The 23,611-nt window shown below is 44.8% G+C and overlaps 4 protein-coding genes across 6 annotated transcripts in view; 2 read left to right on the top strand and 2 right to left on the bottom strand.

Moving 5' to 3' along the window:
- Positions 1-62: 62 nt before the first annotated feature.
- Positions 63-4,918, top strand: LOC110493477 (WAP, Kazal, immunoglobulin, Kunitz and NTR domain-containing protein-like). The gene is made up of 2 exons (XM_021567773.3): positions 63-2,652; positions 2,852-4,918. Exons 1-2 carry the CDS (start codon positions 2,371-2,373, stop codon positions 4,397-4,399), a joined length of 1,830 nt encoding a protein of 609 aa, XP_021423448.1. The 5' UTR covers positions 63-2,370; the 3' UTR covers positions 4,400-4,918.
- LOC110493480 (methyltransferase-like 26) lies at positions 4,811-7,279 on the bottom strand. Its single transcript, XM_021567775.3, has 6 exons — positions 6,858-7,279; positions 6,435-6,597; positions 6,237-6,296; positions 5,789-5,856; positions 5,614-5,692; positions 4,811-5,384 (listed from the first exon to the last, which is right to left on the bottom strand). The coding sequence occupies exons 1-6, from the start codon at positions 7,049-7,051 to the stop codon at positions 5,328-5,330; spliced, it is 621 nt and encodes a 206-aa protein (XP_021423450.1). The 5' UTR covers positions 7,052-7,279; the 3' UTR covers positions 4,811-5,327.
- A 3,795-nt stretch (positions 7,280-11,074) lies between these two features.
- Positions 11,075-14,322, top strand: LOC149975690 (uncharacterized). Its single transcript, XM_090206556.1, has 3 exons — positions 11,075-13,355; positions 13,740-14,124; positions 14,254-14,322. The coding sequence occupies exons 1-3, from the start codon at positions 11,755-11,757 to the stop codon at positions 14,320-14,322; spliced, it is 2,055 nt and encodes a 684-aa protein (XP_090062682.1). The 5' UTR covers positions 11,075-11,754.
- A 1,337-nt stretch (positions 14,323-15,659) lies between these two features.
- LOC110493481 (girdin) overlaps positions 15,660-23,611 on the bottom strand; it is a 34,653-nt gene continuing 26,701 nt past the window's right edge. For 2 of the 3 annotated variants that reach the window (XM_090204555.1, XM_090204556.1), the window contains exons 25-29: positions 22,727-22,819; positions 22,320-22,552; positions 18,494-18,739; positions 18,100-18,165; positions 15,660-17,691 (exon numbers count right to left, since the gene is read on the bottom strand). In XM_090204555.1, coding sequence (XP_090060681.1) covers positions 16,508-17,691; positions 18,100-18,165; positions 18,494-18,739; positions 22,320-22,552; positions 22,727-22,819 — 1,822 coding nt within the window. In that variant the 3' untranslated portion in view covers positions 15,660-16,507. The remainder of the gene's footprint in view (positions 17,692-18,099; positions 18,166-18,493; positions 18,740-22,319; positions 22,553-22,726; positions 22,820-23,611) is intronic. The other variant, XM_090204557.1, reaches the window with a different exon arrangement.

The raw sequence follows: 23,611 nt of genomic DNA, 5'->3' as shown, positions 1-23,611 counted from the left end.
CATGTGCATATTTAGCACTTACCCTACTCTTCCTGGGGACCAAATAGGAAACAACACAACAAATAAAATACATAATACCATGTCACCTGTTTCTGCCTCACGCTTCAGAAAACAGGAAACAGGAGATGGCTCCTGGCGCCCTATGAGCCGTTCTGGCTCCTGGCGCCCTATGAGCCGTTCTGGCTCCTGGCGCCCTATGAGCCGTTCTGGCTCCTGGCGCCCTATGAGCCGTTCTGGCTCCTGGCGCCCTATGAGCCGTTCTGGCTCCTGGCGCCCTATGAGCCGTTCTGGCTCCTGGCGCCCTATGAGCCGTTCTGGCTCCTGGCGCCCTATGAGCCGTTCTGGCTCCTGGCGCCCTATGAGCCGTTCTGGCTCCTGGCGCCCTATGAGCCGTTCTGGCTCCTGGCGCCCTATGAGCCGTTCTGGCTCCTGGCGCCCTATGAGCCGTTCTGGCTCCTGGCGCCCTATGAGCCGTTCTGGCTCCTGCCTGGCTCCTGCCCTATGAGCCGGTCTGGCTCCTGCCCTATGAGCCGGTCTGGCTCCTGCCCTATGAGCCGTTCTGGCTCCTGCCCTATGAGCCGTTCTGGCTCCTGCCCTATGAGCCGTTCTGGCTCCTGCCCTATGAGCCGTTCTGGCTCCTGCCTGGCTCCTGCCCTATGAGCCGGTCTGGCTCCTGCCCTATGAGCCGGTCTGGCTCCTGCCCTATGAGCCAGTCTGGCTCGCACAATCAATGGCTCATGCAAGGCCACTTACCTACATAATACAGTGCAAATTACAATACAAAATATATTTTAAAAATAGCTGTCTCTCTTCACAGTCCCCGTTGTGCCGTAATATGTTATTTTATCTGGTTTTATTGCTAGCTTGAGTTTTGTAGTGATATTATTGGCTATTCAAAGCTTTGGCAATGTCAGTGCGGGAGCGGTGGGAATTCTTTGTTTCTCTTTGTCCTCTCCGACCCCTTGGCTGTCGGTATCAAGCTCAATTGAAGTAAAACGGTGGGGGGTCTGAATTGATTAGTCGCCCCGGGGTTATTGGCTCGGCAGCCCCTGGCTCGCGGCCTCTCTGCAGCCGCTCTGAATGCCGACGGTCAAAAGTCACGCGAAGGTTGAAGGGTCACGTTCAATGAAAGCGAGGGGAGTTTGCTTCTCATAGACCTTTGAGCCGTGTCGAGACAAAGATGAGTCGCACACCATTGAAAATGTGTCGCTTTACGTCTTGCCACCTGACCGTGGCATCTCGGAGCTTTGTGTGAATGATGGGTGTAAACTGACCGAAGCGTCTAGACTTCGACTTGAACACAGCCAAACGTAAACATGTTTCAATGCATGCACTATCAGTGTCAAGTTGCGCACATTTCTTGCCAGTTCTGCTGTGCGCGCCTCCTCAAAATGTTTGATTCTTTCTCATTCAGATAGCCTATCTAGTCTAATTAATCCCACATTTAAAAAGTTGTCTATGTTCATCATGACATATTCAATATTTAATATCAACATGTTGTATGTTCTAGATACACTGGATAAAATTACACCATAGTCTACTCATTGCGTAAAAAAACGGTCTTTATCAGTGTGCATTTATTTTATTGAACCAGGTAGGCCAGTTGAGAACAAGTTCTCATTTACAACTGCAACCTGGCCAAGATTAAGCCAGTGCATGTTAGGAAACTTCTCAATCATGGCCCATTTATATGAGCAACACTTCTAGAGTTGTTGTCTGGACGCATGAAACATTGATGCATTTCTCACCGGAATGTTTGGCCCCGTGCGTACTGTTGTTGGGACAGCTTGACAACACCGCCCTATCAAGATTCCTTTGATGTCTTTACAATGTTTGTCCAGTTGCTTAGCGCATGGTGCTGCTTCATAAAAGTTTCAGACACTGGACAACCATGGGGGCGGTCAGAGGCGCTGCCCTTCCTACCTCTAGTCACACCAAAACCGATATTGCTTCTCTCTATCTCTTTGTGTGGTGAGTTGACTCCGCACGTCTTGGAAGTCAGCGTAGATATAGCCTGATTTTTTTTTTTTGTGTGTGTGTGCAGTTTTTTTGTTTTAGTCTAACCGTTTTGCGATGTTATCAAACCAGACTGGATTCACAGATGTTATTTTTGTTCTCTTATTCGAGGCTACTTGTTGAATCAATGTACAGCGCAGAGGGAGATGTTTTTGTTGGACAATGGTTTATTCATCAGAAATTTGAGAACCGTTTCTCTTGCGTGGCGAGCAACAAAATTGGCACTTGTACCCAGATTGGTTACGCACAAACTGGATGGTTGCATTTGAACAAAATGGACGTATTTTCCTGAGGGGCTGCACGGAAGTTATGGAACTTGTTGATGGATGACTTTCATGAAAGTTCCTTTTTAAAATGAATATATCTTCCCTCAGCCGTCGAGGGGTTGGAGGTGGAAAGAACGTGGACACAAACCAGCCAAAAGCACTTATATACCCAAAAGGACTCTTATCAGGACACGTTGGTTGGTCCTCTCTTGTGTTTTTGGTTTGCCTCTGCGTCTTCCCACAACAGACCCGGAGTGCAAGTCTAGCTGGTTCCAAAGTGGAACATCCAGGAGTTTGTCCCAACAAGCTGAATGCTAACCTTTGGGTTGATGCACAAAGCACCTGCGAACGGGAATGTGAAGTTGACGAGGTGAGGCATTTATATGTATTCAATATTTAATTCCACAATCCATTGTCTGTCATTTGTTTATGACAAACGTAAACAGTTGTAAGGAAATGTGTTATACTGTACACGTTCATTTTATTTTATTAGGTCTACCACTTGGTGTTTGTTGTATTGAAATATACTATGTATTTTTTTGCCTCAGTAAATGCCTGTTATTCCCCAGGACTGTGCTGGCTTTGAGAAATGCTGCACCAATGTGTGTGGACTCTTCAGCTGTGTGGCCGCCCGTTTTTCTGATGGCACCCCTGCTCAGCCGGATGGCCAGGGCAGAGGAGAGAAGGGCTCCGGGGGCCAGGGCTCCATCGCCACCTGCCAGGGCTTCATCTGCAGCCAACAGGGGGCCACCTGCGACATCTGGGAGGGACAGCCCATCTGCAAGTGCCAGGACCACTGCGAGAAGGATCCCAGCTTCACCTGTGCCTCCGACGGACTCACCTACTTCAACAAGTGTTACATGGATGCTGAGGCGTGTACACAGGGTGTGACGCTAACTGTGGTGACCTGCCGGTTTCATCTATCTGGGCCTCAAACAAGTCCACTCCCTCAGGACACAACAGCCAATCCAACGCTGACGTCCTTCCTGGAAGACCCCATTCCCCCAACACTCTTCTCCAACCCCAGCCACCAGTCGGTCTACATAGGCGGCACGGTAAGCTTCCACTGCGATGTAATGGGAGTCCCGCGGCCCGCCGTGACCTGGGAGAAGCAGAGCGAGCGCCACGAGAGCCTGGTAATGCGGCCCGACCGGATGTACGGCAACGTGGTCATCACCAACATCGGCCAGCTAGTCGTCTACAACGCCCAGGTGTGGGACACGGGCATCTACACTTGCGTCGCCCGAAATGCAGCTGGGGTCCTCCGCGCCGACTACCCTCTCTCTGTCATCCGTCGGACCGAGGACGACATCTTCTCGGAGGACCCCGAGATGGCGGGAATGCCCATGGGGCCCCCGTTTTCACCCGCCGACTGCCTGGCAGAGGTGGACCGGAGGGAGTGCTCCGCCGAGCGCTACGTTGACTGGTACTACGACGCCGAGCAAGGTACCTGCCTGGCCTTCTCCAACGGGGGCTGCGATGACAGCCGCAACCGCTTCGAGACCTACGAGGAGTGCCAGGCATCCTGCCAGAGGGAGGGGATGGGGATCTGTTCCTTACCTGCGGTCCAGGGCCCCTGCAAGAGCTGGGAGGCCCACTGGGCCTGGAACTCCCTCTTGAAACAATGCCAGGCCTTTGCTTATGGCGGTTGCCAGGGCAATAGCAATCGCTTCCGATCCAAGAAGGAGTGCGAGGCAAACTGTCCGCAGTCCAAACGACGAGTCTGCAAAACATGCCGGGTCAAAGGTAAAATCGTCCCGAGCCTGTGCCGGAGCGATTTTGCCATCGTCGGTCGATTGACGGAACTGATCGAGGACCTCGATTCTGGGATCGCCCGGTTCAGTCTAGAGAAGATCCTCCGTGACGAGAAGATGGGCTTGGCATTCTTTAACACCCGCCACCTGGAGGTGACCCTGGCTAAGATGGACTGGAGCTGCCCCTGCCCCAACATCACCATGGAGGAGGGCCCCCTATTGGTCATGGGGGATGTACAGGACGGCATGGCCGTGATACAACCTGACAGCTACGTCAGACCCATCTCCGATAAGAGGCTGAAGAGGATTCATGAAGTCTTGGAGAAGAGGACCTGTGAGATGCTGCAGAGGTTCCGGGACTAGGGGCTCTATTCGATTCGTATCTCGGAAGCTCAGCGTTAGTGCGATTTCAATTTAAAGGCAATTCTCCCGCATTAGAGGAGACTGCATTCAAAGTTAACACTGCAAATGTTGGCTCAATAGGAAATGACCTTCACATTTCTATCACGCAATCTAACGCTTCAGCGAGACAGATTGAATAGAGCCCCAGAACTGATCACCTCAACTTGGGCTGTTATAGCAAGACTAATATACAGTGGCATAGCCCTACAATGACTGTGAGAAACTCTTGGGTGGAGTTTGTGCCATGATGTCCTGTGTCAAATTACAGTGCATTTCTTTCTGACACTGTTTTCATTACCCAGAAAAATCAAGCACGGACTTTTCAAACAATGCCAATGTTGTACATAACACAATCAAATCGAGATGTGTAAATACCATTATTCAAATAGGTTTATTCAAATGTAATGTTTCATGTGTAAGATTTGTATTCACTGTAATGTGCCGTACTGTTTTCTACTGATAATTATATGCTGAAGTGGTGTAATGTTTCCTTTTTTGAAATCCCATAACTTCAATGCATACTTCTTAAAGGTAAATTAATACTCCAAGTTGATTGAAAAAAATGTTATACTTTTTTCTGCACTTTTCTGATGTGGGTGTCATGCAAAAGCACCTTCCTACAACAATCCTATTCATTTTAATCAAAAGCGAGCGCCATACATTTTGAAGTTACCAAACAGATCACCTATGAGGAAATTACTTGTGTAGATAGGAGTTGAAAACTGAGGGAATTATTGGATTTGGCATTGATTCAAATAAGGTATCAGTTCAGGTTCATTTTCAACCAAGTGTTAAATATCCATTACTGGTCATGTTATACCCTGTACAGACAGGAGCGCGATGGTGCATTTGTGATGTTGGAATGGAACCCTAGAGAGGGCAGTAGACTTCACACCAGACTCTCCTTCCGGAACAGAAGGCACTTGTTGTTAGCTGGCATGTCAACCTAACGTTACAATGACAAGAGAGAGTGGTTATAAGCTGACAAAGTATTTCACACATTTTGAAGTAAGAAATGGGTCATGGATGTTTCAATGTGGCATCTTTTGCTATTAGAATACATTTGGTCTGACAGTTAATTTAACATGTTTGTGTTACTTACTCAAATCATTCGGGTTTCATTCACATCGTTATGAAAATCCTAAATGACTGATATTTGGAGTATCGCTTCTTACCATTTTCTCCAGGAACAAGCCACTCCTCTCTGCCACAGACCTGAGCAGGGTGATGTCCCTTAGGCCCCACTCTGGATTTCTATAAGACATCAACAGTTTGAGTTATTTGCTTCGATAATGTGTGGTCAAATAGCAGATATATTCAGATTCCGGCATTATTGTAGTTCTCACTTACCTCGACCTTAGACTGAGGTCAAAGTCGATGTTGCTTTGTGGAGTGATCTGTCCATTTAATGCATAGGGCTAGAGAGACGATATTAGAAGACGCAAGACAAGTTCACGAGGGCAATTTCACAGTGAGTTCTAAAGTGGACTCCCTAAAAACACGCCACTTCGATACAAGTGGCTTTTAGTAGCAGTTTAGGAGAGCATTTTCCCCAATCCTTTCCCTAACCTAATTCTCCTAACTTGCTACCTACATTTTTGTAACCTGCTGCGTAAGTTCTGCTAACCTGCAATGAAAAGGTATATCAAAGTTTTAATATTTTTAGAGAGTTCCAGTTCTAAATATGGGAAATACACAAATATTGCTTCCAACATCCTTTCTTCTACATGCTTATTTACTGCCAACATCCGGTTGAGGATATAATCAACACTGTGCTTGTAACACCATTATAATATACCCCGTATGTCAGCAGTACTCCTTGTGGTTTCAGGATGGTTCCCGCTCCTTTGAACAAACCCTGTGGGTAAAAACATAACATCACACAATAATGAGTAGTATGCAATAAAAGTATCATGTATCATCAGTTAGTGGACCATTAACTATGTATTTATAAGAGCATCTCTATAGACAATATGTAGGCCTAAACAGTATTCACCTCAGTGCAGGCCATAGGGGAGATATGGATCATGTTGATGTTGAGTACCAGGTCCAAGGACTCGGGCTGGATCCCACCCCAGTTTTCACAGGGTAGAGAGGCGTCGAGGTGGATGGCAGGCTTCACGTTCGGCAGGTTGTGATGCGCTCTGTATGCGTCTATACTGGTGGCGGGGACAACATAGATAATTCTCATTGTAAGCATCAACAAAAAAATAATAGCTGCTGAGAATAGGCCTAAAGAATGAGTTAGGCCTACTATTATTATCAACATGAATTCATTGTAACCTATTTTGAACAACGGTCAGCTTTGGATTTTCGGGAAAAACAACTCAGATCGGGACTCACTGAACCGTTAACTTATGCCTAGCGTTACGACATTACACATTCATTTGCAAGCTAAAAAAAATCTCTTTAAACTCACCTGGCTAAAGATTGTCGGTCAAATTCTGACGGCTGCCAGGTAATATTTCGTAAACCCTGTGCGAAGTGGGTGACATGTTGCCCCGTACCAGACGATATCTCCAGTGCATTCAACGGTTTCGCCGTATCCACACTCTCACGGAGCACCGCAAGGATGGGTTCCTTATTTCTCTCGGCGGCAGGTGCATTGAGCATTTTGGCAACTCCTGGATACACTCTCCGCGCTAAAAGATGCAATTGTTTCCACCACTCCAGTTGAACTAGTTGGCTGTGCAAGTTAGTCACAACAGAGCTCTGAACAATATCGCCTCCGGACTATAACAATATTAATCGACTTCCGCGTTGTGTCACGTGATTAAACACGTCACCTGGCCTGGTGTAATAACTGCAACGTTATAAAAAGCTGCACAATGTGCACTTTTCCTGAGATTGCAGTTCCTTAGGATGGAGAAGCAGGGTGTTTCTTCAACTACAGTGCACTTCAATTTCCTCTTGGTACATTTTGTGGATTTGATTTAAATATATATATATATATATATATATATATATATATATATATATATATATATATATATATATATATATATATATATATATATTGATTGTTGTTCTTTATAAGTATTATATTAAGTTCACACTACAATCACTCCAGATTTTTTAAACACCTCTCTGTCAAGTATTTTAGCTTCTTTTCATATGCATTTTATACCTCAATTTCACTGTTTAGCCCTTGTCCCTGACGCAGATTTATGTGCTTCTACTATGTTTTGCTATTAGAAATCATTAATAATTACACATTATAAGGTTATCTACTCGAGAAAGAGTCAATTAAATATCAATATTTATTGTGAGTATGCCCTTTATATTGTTTTTTTTACACAAAAATGTCCACCACTGAGGGCAAATTCCTCATAATGTTTTTGTCAAGAGAATGTTAATTTAGTTACCATGGAAACGTATTGTGACCCTGAAGCACATGGCTGCAGCAGACAGTTGTTCCAGATGTGATGTCCAGAACTTAAAGAAAAATCGAGGTAAATATTGCTTGTGTAGAGAATATTTTTTATTGTCAGTCATTTCCAAGCTATCATTTATTTAATTTGTGGTAGAATTGAGATGTTTTTAAAACAGCATGAAACAGCACAGAGGTCACAGACATAGAAACAAAACAAAAATGATCCTATACATACCAGTAACATCTGCAAAAAGACGGGGAGAGATACTGGAAGAAAAAAGAGAAGGGAGAAGTGAAATCTCTCTGAGCTTACAAAGCGACAACAAAGAAGTAAGAGATGGCAATGGAAATGCAGCCAATGGAATAGAAGACAGACTTTAAAGAGAACAGTTGCAATGGGAGACCAACCTATCAGCCAACACACCACCAGATGACTTGCAGCCAGAACATGAGGCCAACATACCTGCCCTTGCCTTATCTGCCCCTGATGCACGCCCTGATACCCCTTCCTCATTGTCTGCAACAGGAATGAGAAGTCGAATACTTGCTGCAAGGAAAAAGGTTGGAAAAGGTTGCTCAGAAACATACAAAGATCTTTGCAAGGCAAATGTCAAACTTGATAAAGCTTTAAGGAAAGCTAAGAAATACCAAAAAAGGTATGATCAACTGATAAAGAAAATGGAGAGACAAGATTCCCCAGACAAAGACTAAACAGCAAATGTCTGTTTGTTTCAAAATGCCATCATTGCAGAGTTAAAGCCAAAGTATTAAAACAAATGTGCAGTGCCAAGGACAAACAAGTGGCTTCAAAAATGCTCAGAGGCAACATCCTGAGAAAGTATGGCCTGGTCAAAGCCTCAAACAGAGAATTTTGATTTTCAGCAAAAGCAATGAGGGCAAATGAAAACAGGCCAACAAGTCTTCAATACTCCAAGAAAAAGTAGTGGAACAGAATTAGCACAGCCACAGAAGAGAAAACCACTCGATTCTATCAACGTGATGACAACAGCAGAGCAACAACAGGGAAAAAGGACACACTAACGAGGAACAAGACAAAAAAGCAGATGCGCTTCTTTTCAGACATTTAAGAGGGAATATTCAGAGATTAAAATGTCCTACTATGAATTCTGCAAAATATGTCCTCTTTTGGGTTATCAAGCCAACAGTCCAAGATAGGGACACATGCCTCTGCAAAACCCCACGCCAACCTCCAGTTCATGGAGGACAAACTATAGTATCACAAAGGGATCAGCTGCAGCAACATTGAGAACCTTATTGAGTCTTTGTGCTGTGAGAACCTGAAGAAAGAGTGAATGTACACAGAGTGATCCCTTTGTCAAGCCAAAGAGCTTAAAACATCTGACTTTGATGCTGTTGAGCAGACATGGTGGCTTGGTTGGGAAAACAAAGCTGAAGAGAGAGGAAGAACAACAACTAGGGGAAACATGGAGAAGTTCACTGTACATTTGACAGTAAAAGAAAGAGTGTGGCACTGCAGATTCTACTGAAGGACTTCTTCAAAGGATTGAAAGAGAAGTTGGGGAAACAGGTGTACAACATTCAACACCAATACTCCAAACTAAGAGAATTAAAAGAGAATCTGCGGAAAGAGGAGATCATCGTGCAGATTGGCTTGGCAGAGATCAACCTGTGTAAATACACCAGTGAAATCCAGGCAGTTCACTTTGGTGATTCTCACAATCAGGTGACCCTTCACACCTGTGTTGGATATACCCAAAAATTATACAGTTTCCCTTTGCTCACTGAGCTTTTCAATGAGCTTGTCTAACCCACTGCTATCTAGGGCCATCTCATAAAAACACAAGCCTACTTCCTTGAGCTCTGCCCTTCGGCTACTTTTGGAATCTTACTTTTCTCTTATATTAAATAAATGTTTAACAATGGTGATTGTTTGCAATAAAAAAAATATTCCTGATTTAAATTACTGCACCGTTGGCGCTAGGAGCACAAGCATTTCGCTACACCCACAGTAACATCTGCTAAAAATGTGTATGTGAACAATAAAAATTGATTTTATTTAAATGTGGGTTATGAAATAGTGAGATGGTGATTATTGTACTTGCCTTTGAGTCATGGTATTGAAATTAAGACTTTAAACCTGAAATGTTGTGCTGGCTACATCATATAGATGCTCTGTTACACCATCAGCAGTGAGTGGACAACTCGGGGAAAACGACTGGCTCCATACTGCAGCCTCTCTGATGTTCATATATATCGCAGTACTGTCACGATCGCCATAATGATTGGACCAAGGCGAGAAGTTCCACATATTTTAATAAATCGAAACTCACCAAACAAAACAATAAAGCACAAACGAACCGTGACGCTAACAGTGCTACTAGGCAACAATACATAGTCAAGGTCCCACAAATGAGGAAATGGCTGCCTAAATACGATCCCCAATCAGAGACAATGATAAACAGCTGTCTCTGATTGGGAACCATATCAGACCAACATAGACAAACAAATCACCTAGATGACCCACCCTAGTCACTATCACGCCCCAACCAACATCGAGAATAAACAGCTTTCTATAGTCAGGTCGTGACAAGTACAATGTTACCTGACCAAAAACTCTAATACACGTGTGTGGAGCCTCAGTCATATACCATTGAATTGGCAGAAAGTATTGAGCCTTCCTCAAAAATACTAGTATTTTCTGATTGTTCTTGGTGAATGTCAGTTTTGTTTGATGAATAACAGACAATAGGACTCAAGAGTATATCAAATTGTCCTTCTGTTTGTCTAACCAACATATAATGCCTATAACCAGAGCCCTTCATTGTAATAGAAGACTGCCTGTACAGTTTTTTAAATTCTCTATTAGTATCATCCTTTTCTGAGAGATATATTTCACTCAATAGTCGAATATGGTAAAACAAAATGTATTGTTTTCTGAATGCTTTGTACACATGTGCAAGTTTGTGTACAAGGCACTGAACTGGAGAGATAGAGCAAAATAACTATAGGCTCGGGTACGCCAACACTGCCCAGGTGAGGAAAAGTGCCGGCTGATGGCACTCATTTCTGTGCAGTGCGCACGTTCCGCGCTTTTACGCACGGTCTCTTTGAAATAATGCATAAACGTTGTTATGGTGTTATGACACTAGCTTACTCAGTTTTTTTTTATAATAAATTAAAAATAAGAAATTAAACTTGTTTACATTTTGTTTCATGGCTAGAGCGTGTGGTAAAGCGAATTAGAATTCCATTCCGATTCGAAACAATGTGTTAAGACGTATTCCAACTCTATGCGACCGAGAGGGTCACAATGCCGACGCTTCACATGGAACTCCAGAACCCAAGAGATATGTCCAGAACACTCAAAAAATCTTTAGTTCTTGATCGACAAACAACGAGAGAGACAGCATTATTATGGCAAGCTTTTCATTCATCTTCCCCGAAGACAGACGTTGTTCCATTAAGGACAACGAAGTCAATTCAGGTAAGAACAATAACGTTAATTTCCGTCCTTAAATAAAAATATTAATTGAAGGTGTAATTCCTACTGGAAAGGAAATAAAAACAACATAGAAGATACGGCTTTATTGGTTTGTTGTTAGTTACCAAACAGTGTAACCATGCGAAATGAGGTTTTCCAGCTGACAATTGGTTATTTTGCCAATGAAAATAAATGATGTCCCAATTATCTCTCCTTCCACCCCAAATGTGCACTTGTTCACCTCCCTTTACCGATTTGAAAGGAAATGACTGGTATATTAAACATGGCTAAAACTCTACCTAGCCCCTACTAGCCAATGTTTTTAGATTTGTGGGAAGTGGTGAATGGCTGCACACTTCAGCAGAAATCAGATGTTATTGGGATGCATGAAGAAAATGAAGAATGCAATGAGGAATATCCCTTGTTTGTAATGCTGAAATCAGTTTACTTAACCCTGTGTTGGTGTTTCTTTCAGGGTGGATGTCAACGGTAACCAAACTCAACACCCATGGCGGTCCAGAGTCAGAGAGGCAGAACATCCATCAGTGCGTTGCAGATGTACTTGGTGACAAGTACCACTACGCGAATGCCATTGACAGCTCTCTGCTCTGGACTGTTGGGTACACCCCCTACATTCCCCCAGCTCTGAAAGGAAGAAACTTCCCCTCTGTCGAGAGCTTCTTCCTGGATGAGTGGGAGCCACTGACACTCCTGCAGACTCCTCAGGTTCTGTCCACCAGTGTTTCCATCGAGGAAGACAACCTGATCCAGTCTGCTGCAGGCCTAGTGTCTCTGGTTCTGTTCACTAATGTTGCCATCATGGAGAATGACTTGATCCAGTCTGCTGCAGGCCTAGTGTCTCAGGTTCTGTCATCCAGTGTTGCCATCGTGGAGAATGACCTGATCCAGTCTGCTGCAGGCCTAGTGTCTCAGGTTCTGTCATCCAGTGTTGCCAACATGGAGAATGACCTGATCCAGTCTGCTGCAGGCCAAGTGTCTCAGGTTCTGTCCACTAATGTTGCCATTGTGGAGAATGACCTGATCCAGTCTGCTGCAGGCCTAGTGTCTCAGGTTCTGTCCACCAGTGTTACCATCATGGAGAATGACCTGATCCAGTCTGCTGCAGGCCTAGTGTCTCAGGTTCTGTCCACCAGTGTTACCATCATGGAGAATGACCTGATCCAGTCTGCTGCAGGCCTAGTGTCTCAGGTTCTGTCCACCAGTGTTGCCAACATGGAGTATGACCTGATCCAGTCTGCTGCAGGTCTAGTGTCTCAGGTTCTGTCCACCAGTGTTACCATCGTAGAGAATGACCTGATCCAGTCTGCTGCAGGCCTAGTGTCTCAGGTTCTGTCCACCAGTGTTGCCAACATGGAGTATGACCTGATCCAGTCTGCTGCAGGTCTAGTGTCTCAGGTTCTGTCCACCAGTGTTACCATCGTAGAGAATGACCTGATCCAGTCTGCTGCAGGTCTAGTGTCTCTGGTTCTGTCCACCAGTGTTACCATCGTAGAGAATGACCTGATCCAGTCTGCTGCAGGCCTAGTGTCTCAGGTTCTGTCCACCAGTGTTTCCATCGTGGAGAATGACCTGATCCAGTCTGCTGCAGGCCTAGTGTCTCAGGTTCTGTCCACCAGTGTTGCCATCGTGGAGAGTGACCTGATCCAGTCTGCTGCAGGTCTAGTGTCTCAGGTTCTGTCCACCAGTGTTACCATCGTAGAGAGTGACCTGATCCAGTCTGCTGCAGGCCTAGTGTCTCAGGTTCTGTCCACCAGTGTTGCCATCGTGGAGAGTGACCTGATCCAGTCTGCTGCAGGTCTAGTGTCTCAGGTTCTGTCCACCAGTGTTACCATCGTAGAGAGTGACCTGATCCAGTCTGCTGCAGGCCTAGTGTCTCAGGTTTTGTCCACCAGTGTTGTCATCGTGGAGAGTGACCTGATCCAGTCTGCTGCAGGCCTAGTGTCTCAGGTTCTGTCCACCAGTGTTGTCATCGTGGAGAGTGACCTGATCCAGTCTGCTGCAGGCCTAGTGTCTCAGGTTTTGTCCACCAGTGTTGTCATCGTAGAGAGTGACCTGATCCAGTCTGCTGCAGGCCTAGTGTCTCAGGTTCTGTCCACCAGTGTTACCATCGTGGAGAGTGACCTGATCCAGTCTGCTGCAGGCCTAGTGTCTCAGGTTCTGTCCACCAGTGTTTCCATCGTAGAGAGTGACCTGATCCAGTCTGCTGCAGGCCTAGTGTCTCAGGTTCTGTCCACCAGTGTTTCCATCGAGGAAGACAACCTGATCCAGTCTGCTGCAGGCCTAGTGTCTCAGGTTTTGTCCACCAGTGTTACCATCGTAGAGAGTGACCTGATCCAGTCTGCTGCAGGCCTAGTGTCTCAGGTTCTGTCCACCAGTGTTTCCATCGTAGAGAGTGACCTGATCCAGTCTGCTGCAGGCCTAGTGTCTCAGGTTCTGTCCACCAGTGTTGCCATCGTAGAGAGTGACCTGATCCAGTCTGCTGCAGGCCTAGTGTCTCAGGTTCTGTCCAGCAGTGACGCTAGAGTGAAGGATCGTGATGATTCCACACTGAGAGACTCAACCCAACCTGAGGTCCATGTGGCGGATGTCTCAACCGAGAGAAGTAGACTAGTCATCACTATTTCTATGTTTTCAACTGAGAGTTGCAATGCTTGGGTCCATGAAGTTGATGCTATTGCTACCAGCCTGGAGCACCCGGCTGAGAAAATGTCTACGTCTACCGCTGATGGCCACATTGTTTCATCCACTGCTGTTGCCAATCAGAAGGAAACAAGGGGCGGATTCGTCTCATCTCTACGGAGACTGTTCACAAGAAAGAACAGGAAGCCTGTCAGTAATTCTTATATAGTGTTTTGTAGTGTAATATGTTATCATTTATTAACTATTGTTATACTAATATCCTGTGTTAATGGTTGTCTTTAAAATATTTTTCTCTGTTGTCTACTTGTCTGTTTTCAGGCTAAAGTGGCTTCCAAGAAGGAGCACATTCACTTGGTTGACCGCCTCAATGCTGAAGTCACCCACTGAGGACAATCACTCACTGCTGAAAGCATCCAGGATGATGTTTCTGTTTCTCCTCAACGCCACCTACACCCCTGCCCCTCTCCCCCACACCAAACCCTACCAGGGTTGGGGTGAATTCCAGATCAATTCAGTCAATTCAGGAAGTAAACTGAAATTCCAATTCCAATTGTTTCTCATAGGAGGCATTGAGGTAAATTTGAATTGCTATTGGAATTTCAGTTAACTTACTGAATTGACTGAATTGAAAATGAATTGACCCCAACCCTGATCCCTAAGCCTCCACCCCATCCATTTCTATCTTCAGTAAATTTTGTAGAATTTTATTTGAATGTGTTTTGTATCTTCATTGAAACCACAATACATCTCTAATGAGGGTCACTCATGTTACACATCTAGATTTATCATCAAATGTCGTAGAATTCAACGACAAATGCAGTGGTTTAGCAGTTCAACTTCAGTACTTGTCAATGTGTCACTGCACTGTGACCTTCAGAAACATGTAACATTGTGGAATAACTGAACACGTTTGCTGACATTCTGTTACAATGTAACTACACTGAACAAAAATATTAACGCAACATGTAAAGTGTTGGTCCCATGTTTCATGAGCTGAAATAAAATCCCAGAATTATTCCATATGTACAAAAAGGTTATTTCTCTCAAATGTTGTGTTTACATACCTATTAGTGAGCATTTCTCCTTTGCCAAGATCATCCATCCACCTGCCAGGTGTGGCACATCAAGAAGCTGATTAAACATTATGATCATTACACAGGTGCATCTTGTACTGGGGAAAATAAGAGGCCACTTTAAAATGAGCAGTTTTGTCACACAACACAATGCCACAGATGTCGGAAGTTTTGAGGGAGCGTGCAATTGGCATGCTGACTATGTACATATTCACCAGAGCCATTGCTAGAGAATTCAACGTTAATTTCTTTACCATAAGCTGTTTCCAATGTTGTTTTAGCGAATTTGGCAGACCACACCAGGGGCTGAGGAGTATTTCTGTCTAATAAAGCCTGTTTGTAGGGAAAAACTTTCTGATTGGCTGGGCCTTGCTCCCCAGTGGGTGGGTCTGGCTGCCAGGTGGGTGGGGCTATACCATTCAAGGCCCTCCCATGGCTGCACCCCTGCCCAGTCATGTGAAATCCATGGATTAGGACCTAATTAATTTATTTCAATTTTCTAATTTCCTCATGTGAACTGCACCTCAGTAAAATCTTTCAAATTGTTGCATGTTGCGTTTATATTTTTGTCTGTACATTTTCTTGAGAATGACATGCGTTCTCACTCATAACTTCTAGAATCAGAAATGAAAACAGACTCAACGTAATATATTAAAGGAATGAAAAGGGCTTTATTCAACTGTGGCCCCTGAAGTCCCTGCACACATTTACATTTACAAGGTTTCATCTACACTGAGGACAGTCTCAGTATTGGATTTTTGCAGGGACAATGAAGCAGAGACAATGAAAAGCAAACAAAAAAACAAGCTGAACAAACCAAACAAAAACCCAGTCTCCACATGACACATGACACGACAAATGACACATGACATGACACATAGCCGAAGAACCATATTGGTGCGTTTTTCCTAATCAGATGATTACTGATTGTGTTTGTTGTTATAAATTCACTGTAATGTCCAGCGTGGTAATAAACTAACAAGGTAATGTAATGTACATGTTGTCTACTAGTCTGTATGTAATATCAACACTCTGGACAGAGAGCTATGGTTTTTCAGTTGAAGGGTTTATGTGTATAACTAGATCTACCGAATGGGAACAACAAAAAGTATATATGAATAGGGAGTTGAAGCATTTGTTGATTGACACGGCCTATAAACACAAATAAAAACACAAATATCAACACAGGCTTATAAATACTAATAAAAACATAGACCGTATAATACTGAAAACTTTTGTCAAACAACAAAGGAAGATTGTCGATGTGAAAACAACAACTTATTCCCTAAAAGTACATTTTATTTACATCTTCATTTGGACTAAATATAAAAATCTGTACATTAGAGAAACAAGTATAGAGAAACAAGTCTCTTTTAAACAATGTTGGTACTACATTGGTAATGATTAGTACTACGTTGGTAATGGTTGGTACTACGTTGGTACTGACATTCACAACTACCTGTTTCTACATGCAACTACAAACTACCTGTCATCGGCAATCAGCACTGAGTGATTTCCACAGTATTACTCTCACAGTCTTCTTGTCCTCCATTTTGGCTCTGTACATTGTCCATGTGTCCCAGTGCCGTGCCGTTAGTGGACTCCTGCCTCAGGAGCGGGCAACTGATGTTACGCTCCAGATCTGGGTCCAGACAGAGGAAAGTCTGGTTCTTATCGTTATTATTGCTGCTGTTACTAGTAGTGGTGGTGACTACCGACTCGCTAAACATAGTGTCTGAGAAGACAGAGTCTAGGTTGAACGGGGTGCCACCGAAGAGGGATTCCTGGCAGGTGGATTTGGGTCGATCGGTGGCTATTGCTGGGTCTCTGGGGGGTTTGCTTGGTGGTGGTGGGTGATTATTAGTGTCTCGTTCTTCTGGATTGTTCTGCTTGTTCTGATTCTGATTAACCTGATTCGAGCTCCCATCAGATTCCATGATAGGTAAGGGATCTACTTTCGCCATCACCCTAGAGTCACTGTTGACACTGGATCGTCGCGAAGAACCCTCGGCTGTTGAGATGACGCTACTGGCCCGGGGTAGAGAGGCAGGAGACCATGGCCCTCTCAGACGCGCCTCCTTCCCCAATGGGGTGGAGAAACAGTTGAGACACCCAGACACTGAGGAAGATTTACCCTGGACGTAGAGCACTGTGATCGGGGACATGGCTGAGGCTCGGGTGGTGGTGGACTCCGGAGCTTTGTTCAGACCTAATCCAGATCGAGATAGTACGGCAACCTTCCCCTGAGCTGTTTTGGGGACATTCCCTTCGGAAGGGCGCTGGGGGGCTCTGCTGCCGCTGGCGCACCTCCTGAGGACACTCCTTCTGGGCCAGGGATCCTGGGTGCTACCCACCTCCCTCCCCCTACAGGGAACTGAACCCTGGGTGTTTGCTATGGCAATAGGTGAGGAGTTCTTTACTCCTACCCTCTCTCTGTGTTTGTTGCTGCTGGTGTGTGTTAAGGAAGTGGATCGCTGCTGTGTGTGTGTGGTCGGCGAGGGGTTCTGCCGTGTGTGTCGGGGGGTGGAGGTATCGCTAGGCGGAAGGCAGGAGGAAGAGGAGCGGCGGGATGACGGAGGCGGCTGGACCGGGCTACTGCCGTTGGACCAGGGTTCGTTGTCTAGGCTGAGGCTGAACTCTCCACTGCTCTGGCTCTGGGCACGGCTCGGCACGCCATTCAGACCTGGGGGAACCGCAGATGGAGAGAACGTCGCTTTAGGTTACACCAAAATAGCAGGCTACACTCTTGATTACAACTGTCTGGGAAATGTATGCATTTCCATAATGTATTACAAACACATTTTATGTAAAATAAACATAGCATAGGCAACAATACAAGCTAGTAAATGCATGTATCATTATTTCTGCCTATAGAGAGCAGTATTATCAAGCTGTTCAGAATAATGCCTACTTGAGAGATTAACTTGAAAAAAGGCCATGTTAACACAACTCGTACATCTGTACACATGGTCTGCATCCCAAATGGCACCCTATTCTCTTTATAGGGCTCTGGTCAAAAGTAGTGCACTGTGTATTGAATAGGGTGCCATTTGGGAACCCTTAAATAATGAGTTAGCGGGATGTTGCTTACCGTGGTTTTGTAGTTCATCCCCGTCATCAAAGTCAGCCGCCACAGCACTGTCATTACAATCCTTGTCTGTGCAACACAAAATGGCACGGGACAGAAAATGAGACGACACGGTATGGGTATGACAACACTGTATCCAGGAGCGAGGAGGTGTTGCGGTCAAACTGGTCAGGTTAAAAGCAAGAGAAGCATATGGGAAGTGGTAGTGTTCATTCAAACAAACGGAATTGCAGCTGTATGAAGCAACACATCCCTATAGAGACGTTGTAGCTCAAACCCCTTAGCAAATGTACCCTTGTAGCATGATCCTTAAAACGACAGCAAAAGGTGTTCATAGCAGATAGCTGATGAAGGTGTCAAATGGAAGGACGTAATATGGATGGTGGAATCACTCTACCTGTCAAACATCGCTCATTGCCATCAGTGGCAGCGGCAGCAGCCGTGGTGGTGGGATAAAACAAAGGAGTGGTGGTGGGCTGGTGTTGATGGTTGATGATGGACAAGATGGAGTCGCTCATGGATGAGGTCATAGACTCCTTCCTGGATCTGTCATTCTTGACCTCTGACCCCTCTAGCTGCTCAGGGTCCTCAGACAGGGTTGAGGGGTACACCAAGTCATTCAGTTTGTCCAGGTCATTCAGGGCTGGGGGTGGAGGTGGAGAGAGATGACTTGAGTTGCCTCTGGTAATGGGGAAGTCCTATATTTTCTTTCCCTTCCTGTCTTTCATTCAAAGGAGAGAAGATTCTACAAGCTTCACTTGAAAAGAATGACGTTTATTAATAACTACGGTTAAAGCCTCACAACCTCCGTCAGAGTCTTCCTGCCTTCCAGCAATGTGGTCCTGAGAAACTAAAACATTATGCAGTACCAGTGTTCTGCAATGCAGCATTCCCCTGACGTCTTGGGTAACTCTACAGAACTGCATGGAAAACAGAAGAGTGAAAATATCTATGGTGGCGGATGCTTATTATCATGACGTTGCCCTCTTTGGGTACAGCAAGCCCCATCCCCCTCTCCCTGTCTCCTACACCCAGGCTGCTGTGGTCAGAGAGAGGTCGTAAATTCCTGGAGGAGATTATCTCTTCATGGCCACAGTATAGAGACAGAGTGAATTTTCATAGAGAACAAAGGAATTTCTTCCACCTCACAGAACTTGAGGTCCGAACAACATTTATGTTCTGGAGAAGGTATAAAAGATCGGTGAAGAATCCAGCTACGAACTGGTCCGTTTGGTACAATTTTGTGAAACTCATGGGAGTCAATACAGCCACATTACCATAACGCTGTATATAATAGCCTCAGATATGAGGCTTACATCTAATTGTTGTATAAAATGAATAAGTGAGGATGGAACTGTTTGTGGACTGTTTAATGAAGGAAACTCCAATTCCCTAAAAAGTTTCAGTAAGTCCTTGGCACGCCCCCAGAGGCACAGACAGGACCGGGCGTCATGAGACAGCCCTTTTCAATGTTCCGAATAAAACCCCACCTGGGTTTTCTATCACCAGACCATGTTTCTCTCCATTACAAGAGGACAAAGGTTGCAGACCAGCTTACCTCGATAACGAGAGGGCCAAGGTTTGAGACCAGACTGCTGAATCTTTTAACCATCCCACGTAAAATCTTAGACTATTGATACCAGAATAAGAATAAGAACAAGTCTTTGATATTAATTACTAGTCTGCTGCTAGGAATTTGGTATCATTGAACGTGAAGACCGACAACCGCCGAAACATTTATCCATAACTAAATGAATGAATGTCACTCTGAACAATCCATTCTAACCATGACAGAGAGGGCGGACAAACTCTCCAACAGAAACAAACTTTTCAACAGAGACCCCGACGACACACTGAGTGTAAATATTTATATATTGATTGCAGTTGTTCCCGAATGAGTGAGCGTTCACGTGCAAAGGATTAGCATTTCAATTGTTATAATTATCAACTGTGTGTTGTCTTATCTCAGTCGACCCCCACTTCCCTTTTGTACACCAAGCCGCGATGCGGGTTTATCCCACTAGGGAAACGCCGTTATCATTTCCTTGTAACTATCTACTGTTTGTTTATGCATTTCTGTGAATTACTTAGTTAGTATATACATTATTTTAAGACAATTGATGTATGGATGACTCACAGTGAAGACTGGGTTCGTGCAGATAACCAACAATTTACAACGTTTTGAATGTTTTTGTCACGTTCTGACCTCTATTTCTGTTGTTTTGTATTTATTTAGTATGGTCAGGGCGTGAGTTGGGTGGGCAGTCTATGTTTGTTTTTCTATGTTTTGGGGCATTTCTATGTTTTCGGCCTAGTATGGTTCTCAATCAGAGGCAGGTGTCATTAGTTGTCTCTGATTGAGAATCATACTTAGGTAGCCTGGGTTTCACTGTGTGTTGGTGGGTGATTGTTCCTGTCACTGTGTTTGTTGTCACAGGATAGGCTGTATAGGTTTTCACGTTCCGTTTGTTGTTTTGTAGATTTGAGTTATTTCATGTATCGTTCAGTTTTCCATTAAAGAACATGAATAACCACCACGCTGCTTTTTGGTCCGCTTCTCCTCCTACAGACGAACGTCGTTAAAGTTTTGAAGAATTCATTAATCAGAAGACTATTGATCAGATATGAAAATATCTGAAAAGCTGTATTAGGAAAATTATAACTTTGTAATCTGAATATTTTCCTTGGTGCCCTGACTTCCTAGTTAATTACATTTGCCTGATTAGTTAATCACCAAATGCTAATTACAGAGAATCTTTGATCAAAATTAAAAGTCTTCATTTAATAATAGTAAAGACACGACATTATGCTAACAGCGAGAAAGAGTGGGTATGGGTATCAAAATTGCAATATATAGCAATATTATGGCTGAACTCAATCATAGGAAGGATGCCAAGCTGCATACTTCGCAGAACTCTACACGTAATTCCAAGAGTATTGTCTAGGAGGATTTCTGCTGCATTCTTTAAAACAATGGTAGACTAAAGAATAAGGTAAAGCATAGCTCACTAGCCTGGGTCCCAGATCTGTTTGTGCTGTCTTGCCAACTTCGTATGGAATTGTCAATCCTGAGAAGTTGGCAAGACAGCACAAACAGATCTGGGACCCAGGCTAATAGTTCGCTAATGATGAGAAAATAGGCAGGTTGCAGCCAAGATGAGGTAGTCACGAGACATCGACCCATCATGTTTCTTACACATGGAACGACGAAAGAGGGACTTGACTTTGTCCTTATCCTTCAGTCTGTTCCTCATAAGGGGAAAGATTTTCAGGGTGGACACTTTACAGTGTGGGACAACAAGGGACAGGGGAGGGAGAAACAGGGGAGGATGAAGGGAGGGGAACGGAGAGAACACGTTAACATACACAAAACAGACATGGGGATAAACAGAAATAGGCTAAATGTTGCCTTATTTTGGCCTTATTGATCTACATAAAGAAACATGCAGACATATCCATAGTGCAACACCAGGTAACAAGTGTTTCTGCATGCACTGTCTGTCATAGAAACCCACGTATACTACACAGCCCTCAAACTACACTCTGGCCCTCCAAGCCAGTTCCACTGCATTTTTTAATTGTTCCCCTCTAATCAGGGACTGATTTAGACCTGGGACATCAGGTGTGTGCAATTAATTATTATGTAGAACAGAAAACCCGCAGGCTCCGGACCTCGTAGGGTCAGAGGTGAGTTATCCTGCGATACAGGGTAGATACAGACAGAGCCGCCCTACATCTTACCACTTCAGGAGTCAAGTGTGTATGATGATTTCCTACCCAGGAGACTCCTATACAATGGCACAGCAACAGATCATTCCAACATATAATTTTTATTCCTTCTCATAGATCTCTGTGTAAAGAGCCTGGGAGGCAGTTCTATCTTGATACAAATAGGAAGAGTCTGTCTTGTTGGGCCGTCAAATAAAGATGTAGCAATTGAGTGACTTCTGTCTCCCTGTCCAATCGGTGGTGGCTGGGGGAGGTTCCCTGCAGTAACTGGCTCCGCCCATATCTTTCTGTTCTATCCCTGATGGCTGTGGCTGCAGGGTCGGCCGTGGTGGGGGAAGGGGCCTAGCTGTCGCTCTCTCTTCTTGGCCTATAGCTCGTAGCAGGGTGGGTGGGCCTGCGGTGATGGCGGAGCGTGATTGGACAACACGTTTCTGCCTGGCCTATCAGGGCTCTCAGACGGGACCAATGGGAGGGGATAAGGAGGTCATACTCACTGCTGCTCCTCCGGGGGGAAGTGGTGGACCCACCCGAGCCGTCTGAACCCACGAAGGAGCCATTGTCCTGGCAACAGGAAGCAGAGGGGGAGGTGGGCGGGAGGGCCTCGAAGGAGCCAGAGCGTGTGGGGGTGAGGGAGCGATGGTGGTCAGAAGAGGAGGTGGGGCCACAACGCTCGCGGCTCCTCGGCTTCATCAGCTTCCTCATCTTCAGGGCGATCCAGTTCCCACGCCTCGGGAAATATAATAGATATGTTAAAATCGATATAGAATAGGATAAACTTTATTATCCCTGATGGGAAAACTGTCTTAAAAATAAACAGGTAAAACTAACTAATACTGTATCCAAACTAATGCATTTTGTCACTGTCAAAGTGAATTGATTTCCTCTCCAAACGGCACTGTACCTCCGTGGGGGTGAGGGGTCATAGAACTTGTACTGGTCCATGATCTTCTCCTCCAACTTCTCCTTCTGTCTCCTCAGCTCATTCAGCTTGTCTCTGAGAGAGAGGAGAGAAAAACACAGTGTTTCACACAGAGAGGTAACATCAACAGAAGAGGTGGCGCTGCTGCAAAGATGGCTGGTGTGTTTACGTCTCAGAATAAACTCTGATTGAACTGTCTCAACCGTCACACTGTCGCACCCGGCACCTTCAACTTGTTTGGGATAAGGGGCAGCATTTTCACTTTTGGATGAATAGCGTGCCCAGAGTAAACTGCCTGCTACTCTGGCCCAGTTGCTAATATACTGTATGCATATTATTAGTAGTATTGGATAGAAAACTCTGAAGTTTCTAAAACTGTTTGAATGATGTCTGTGAGTATAACAGAACTCATATGGCAGGCAAAAACCTGAGAAAAAATCCAACAGGAAGTGGGAAATCTGAGGTTTGTAGTTTTGAACTCAGCCCCTATCGAAATCACAGTGGGATATGGGTAATTTTGCACTTCCTAATGCTTCCACTAGATGTCAACCGTCTTTAGAACGTTGTTTCAGGCTTCTACTGTGATGTGGGACCGGATGGGAGCTCTTTGAGTCAGTGGTCTGGCAGCAGCCTCATTCTCAGTCACGTGCATTTCACATGAGAGGTTGCTCTCGTTCCATTGGTTTTCTACAGACAATGGAATTCTCCGGTTGGAACATTATTGAACATTTATGATAAAAACATCCTAAAGATTGATTCTATACTTAGTTTGACAAGTTTCTACGACCTGTAATATAACTTTTGGAACTTTTCGTCCGACGTTCGGCTGGACCTGAACGCGCGTTTGGATTTGTTTACCAAACGCCC

This window comes from Oncorhynchus mykiss, chromosome 17, assembly GCF_057628025.1.
Source record: "Oncorhynchus mykiss isolate SJ-2025 chromosome 17, ASM5762802v1, whole genome shotgun sequence".
NCBI classification, from domain to species: domain Eukaryota; kingdom Metazoa; phylum Chordata; class Actinopteri; order Salmoniformes; family Salmonidae; genus Oncorhynchus; species Oncorhynchus mykiss.
Note: the sequence above shows the minus strand (reverse complement) of the source record. Positions and strands in the feature narration are given on the sequence as shown.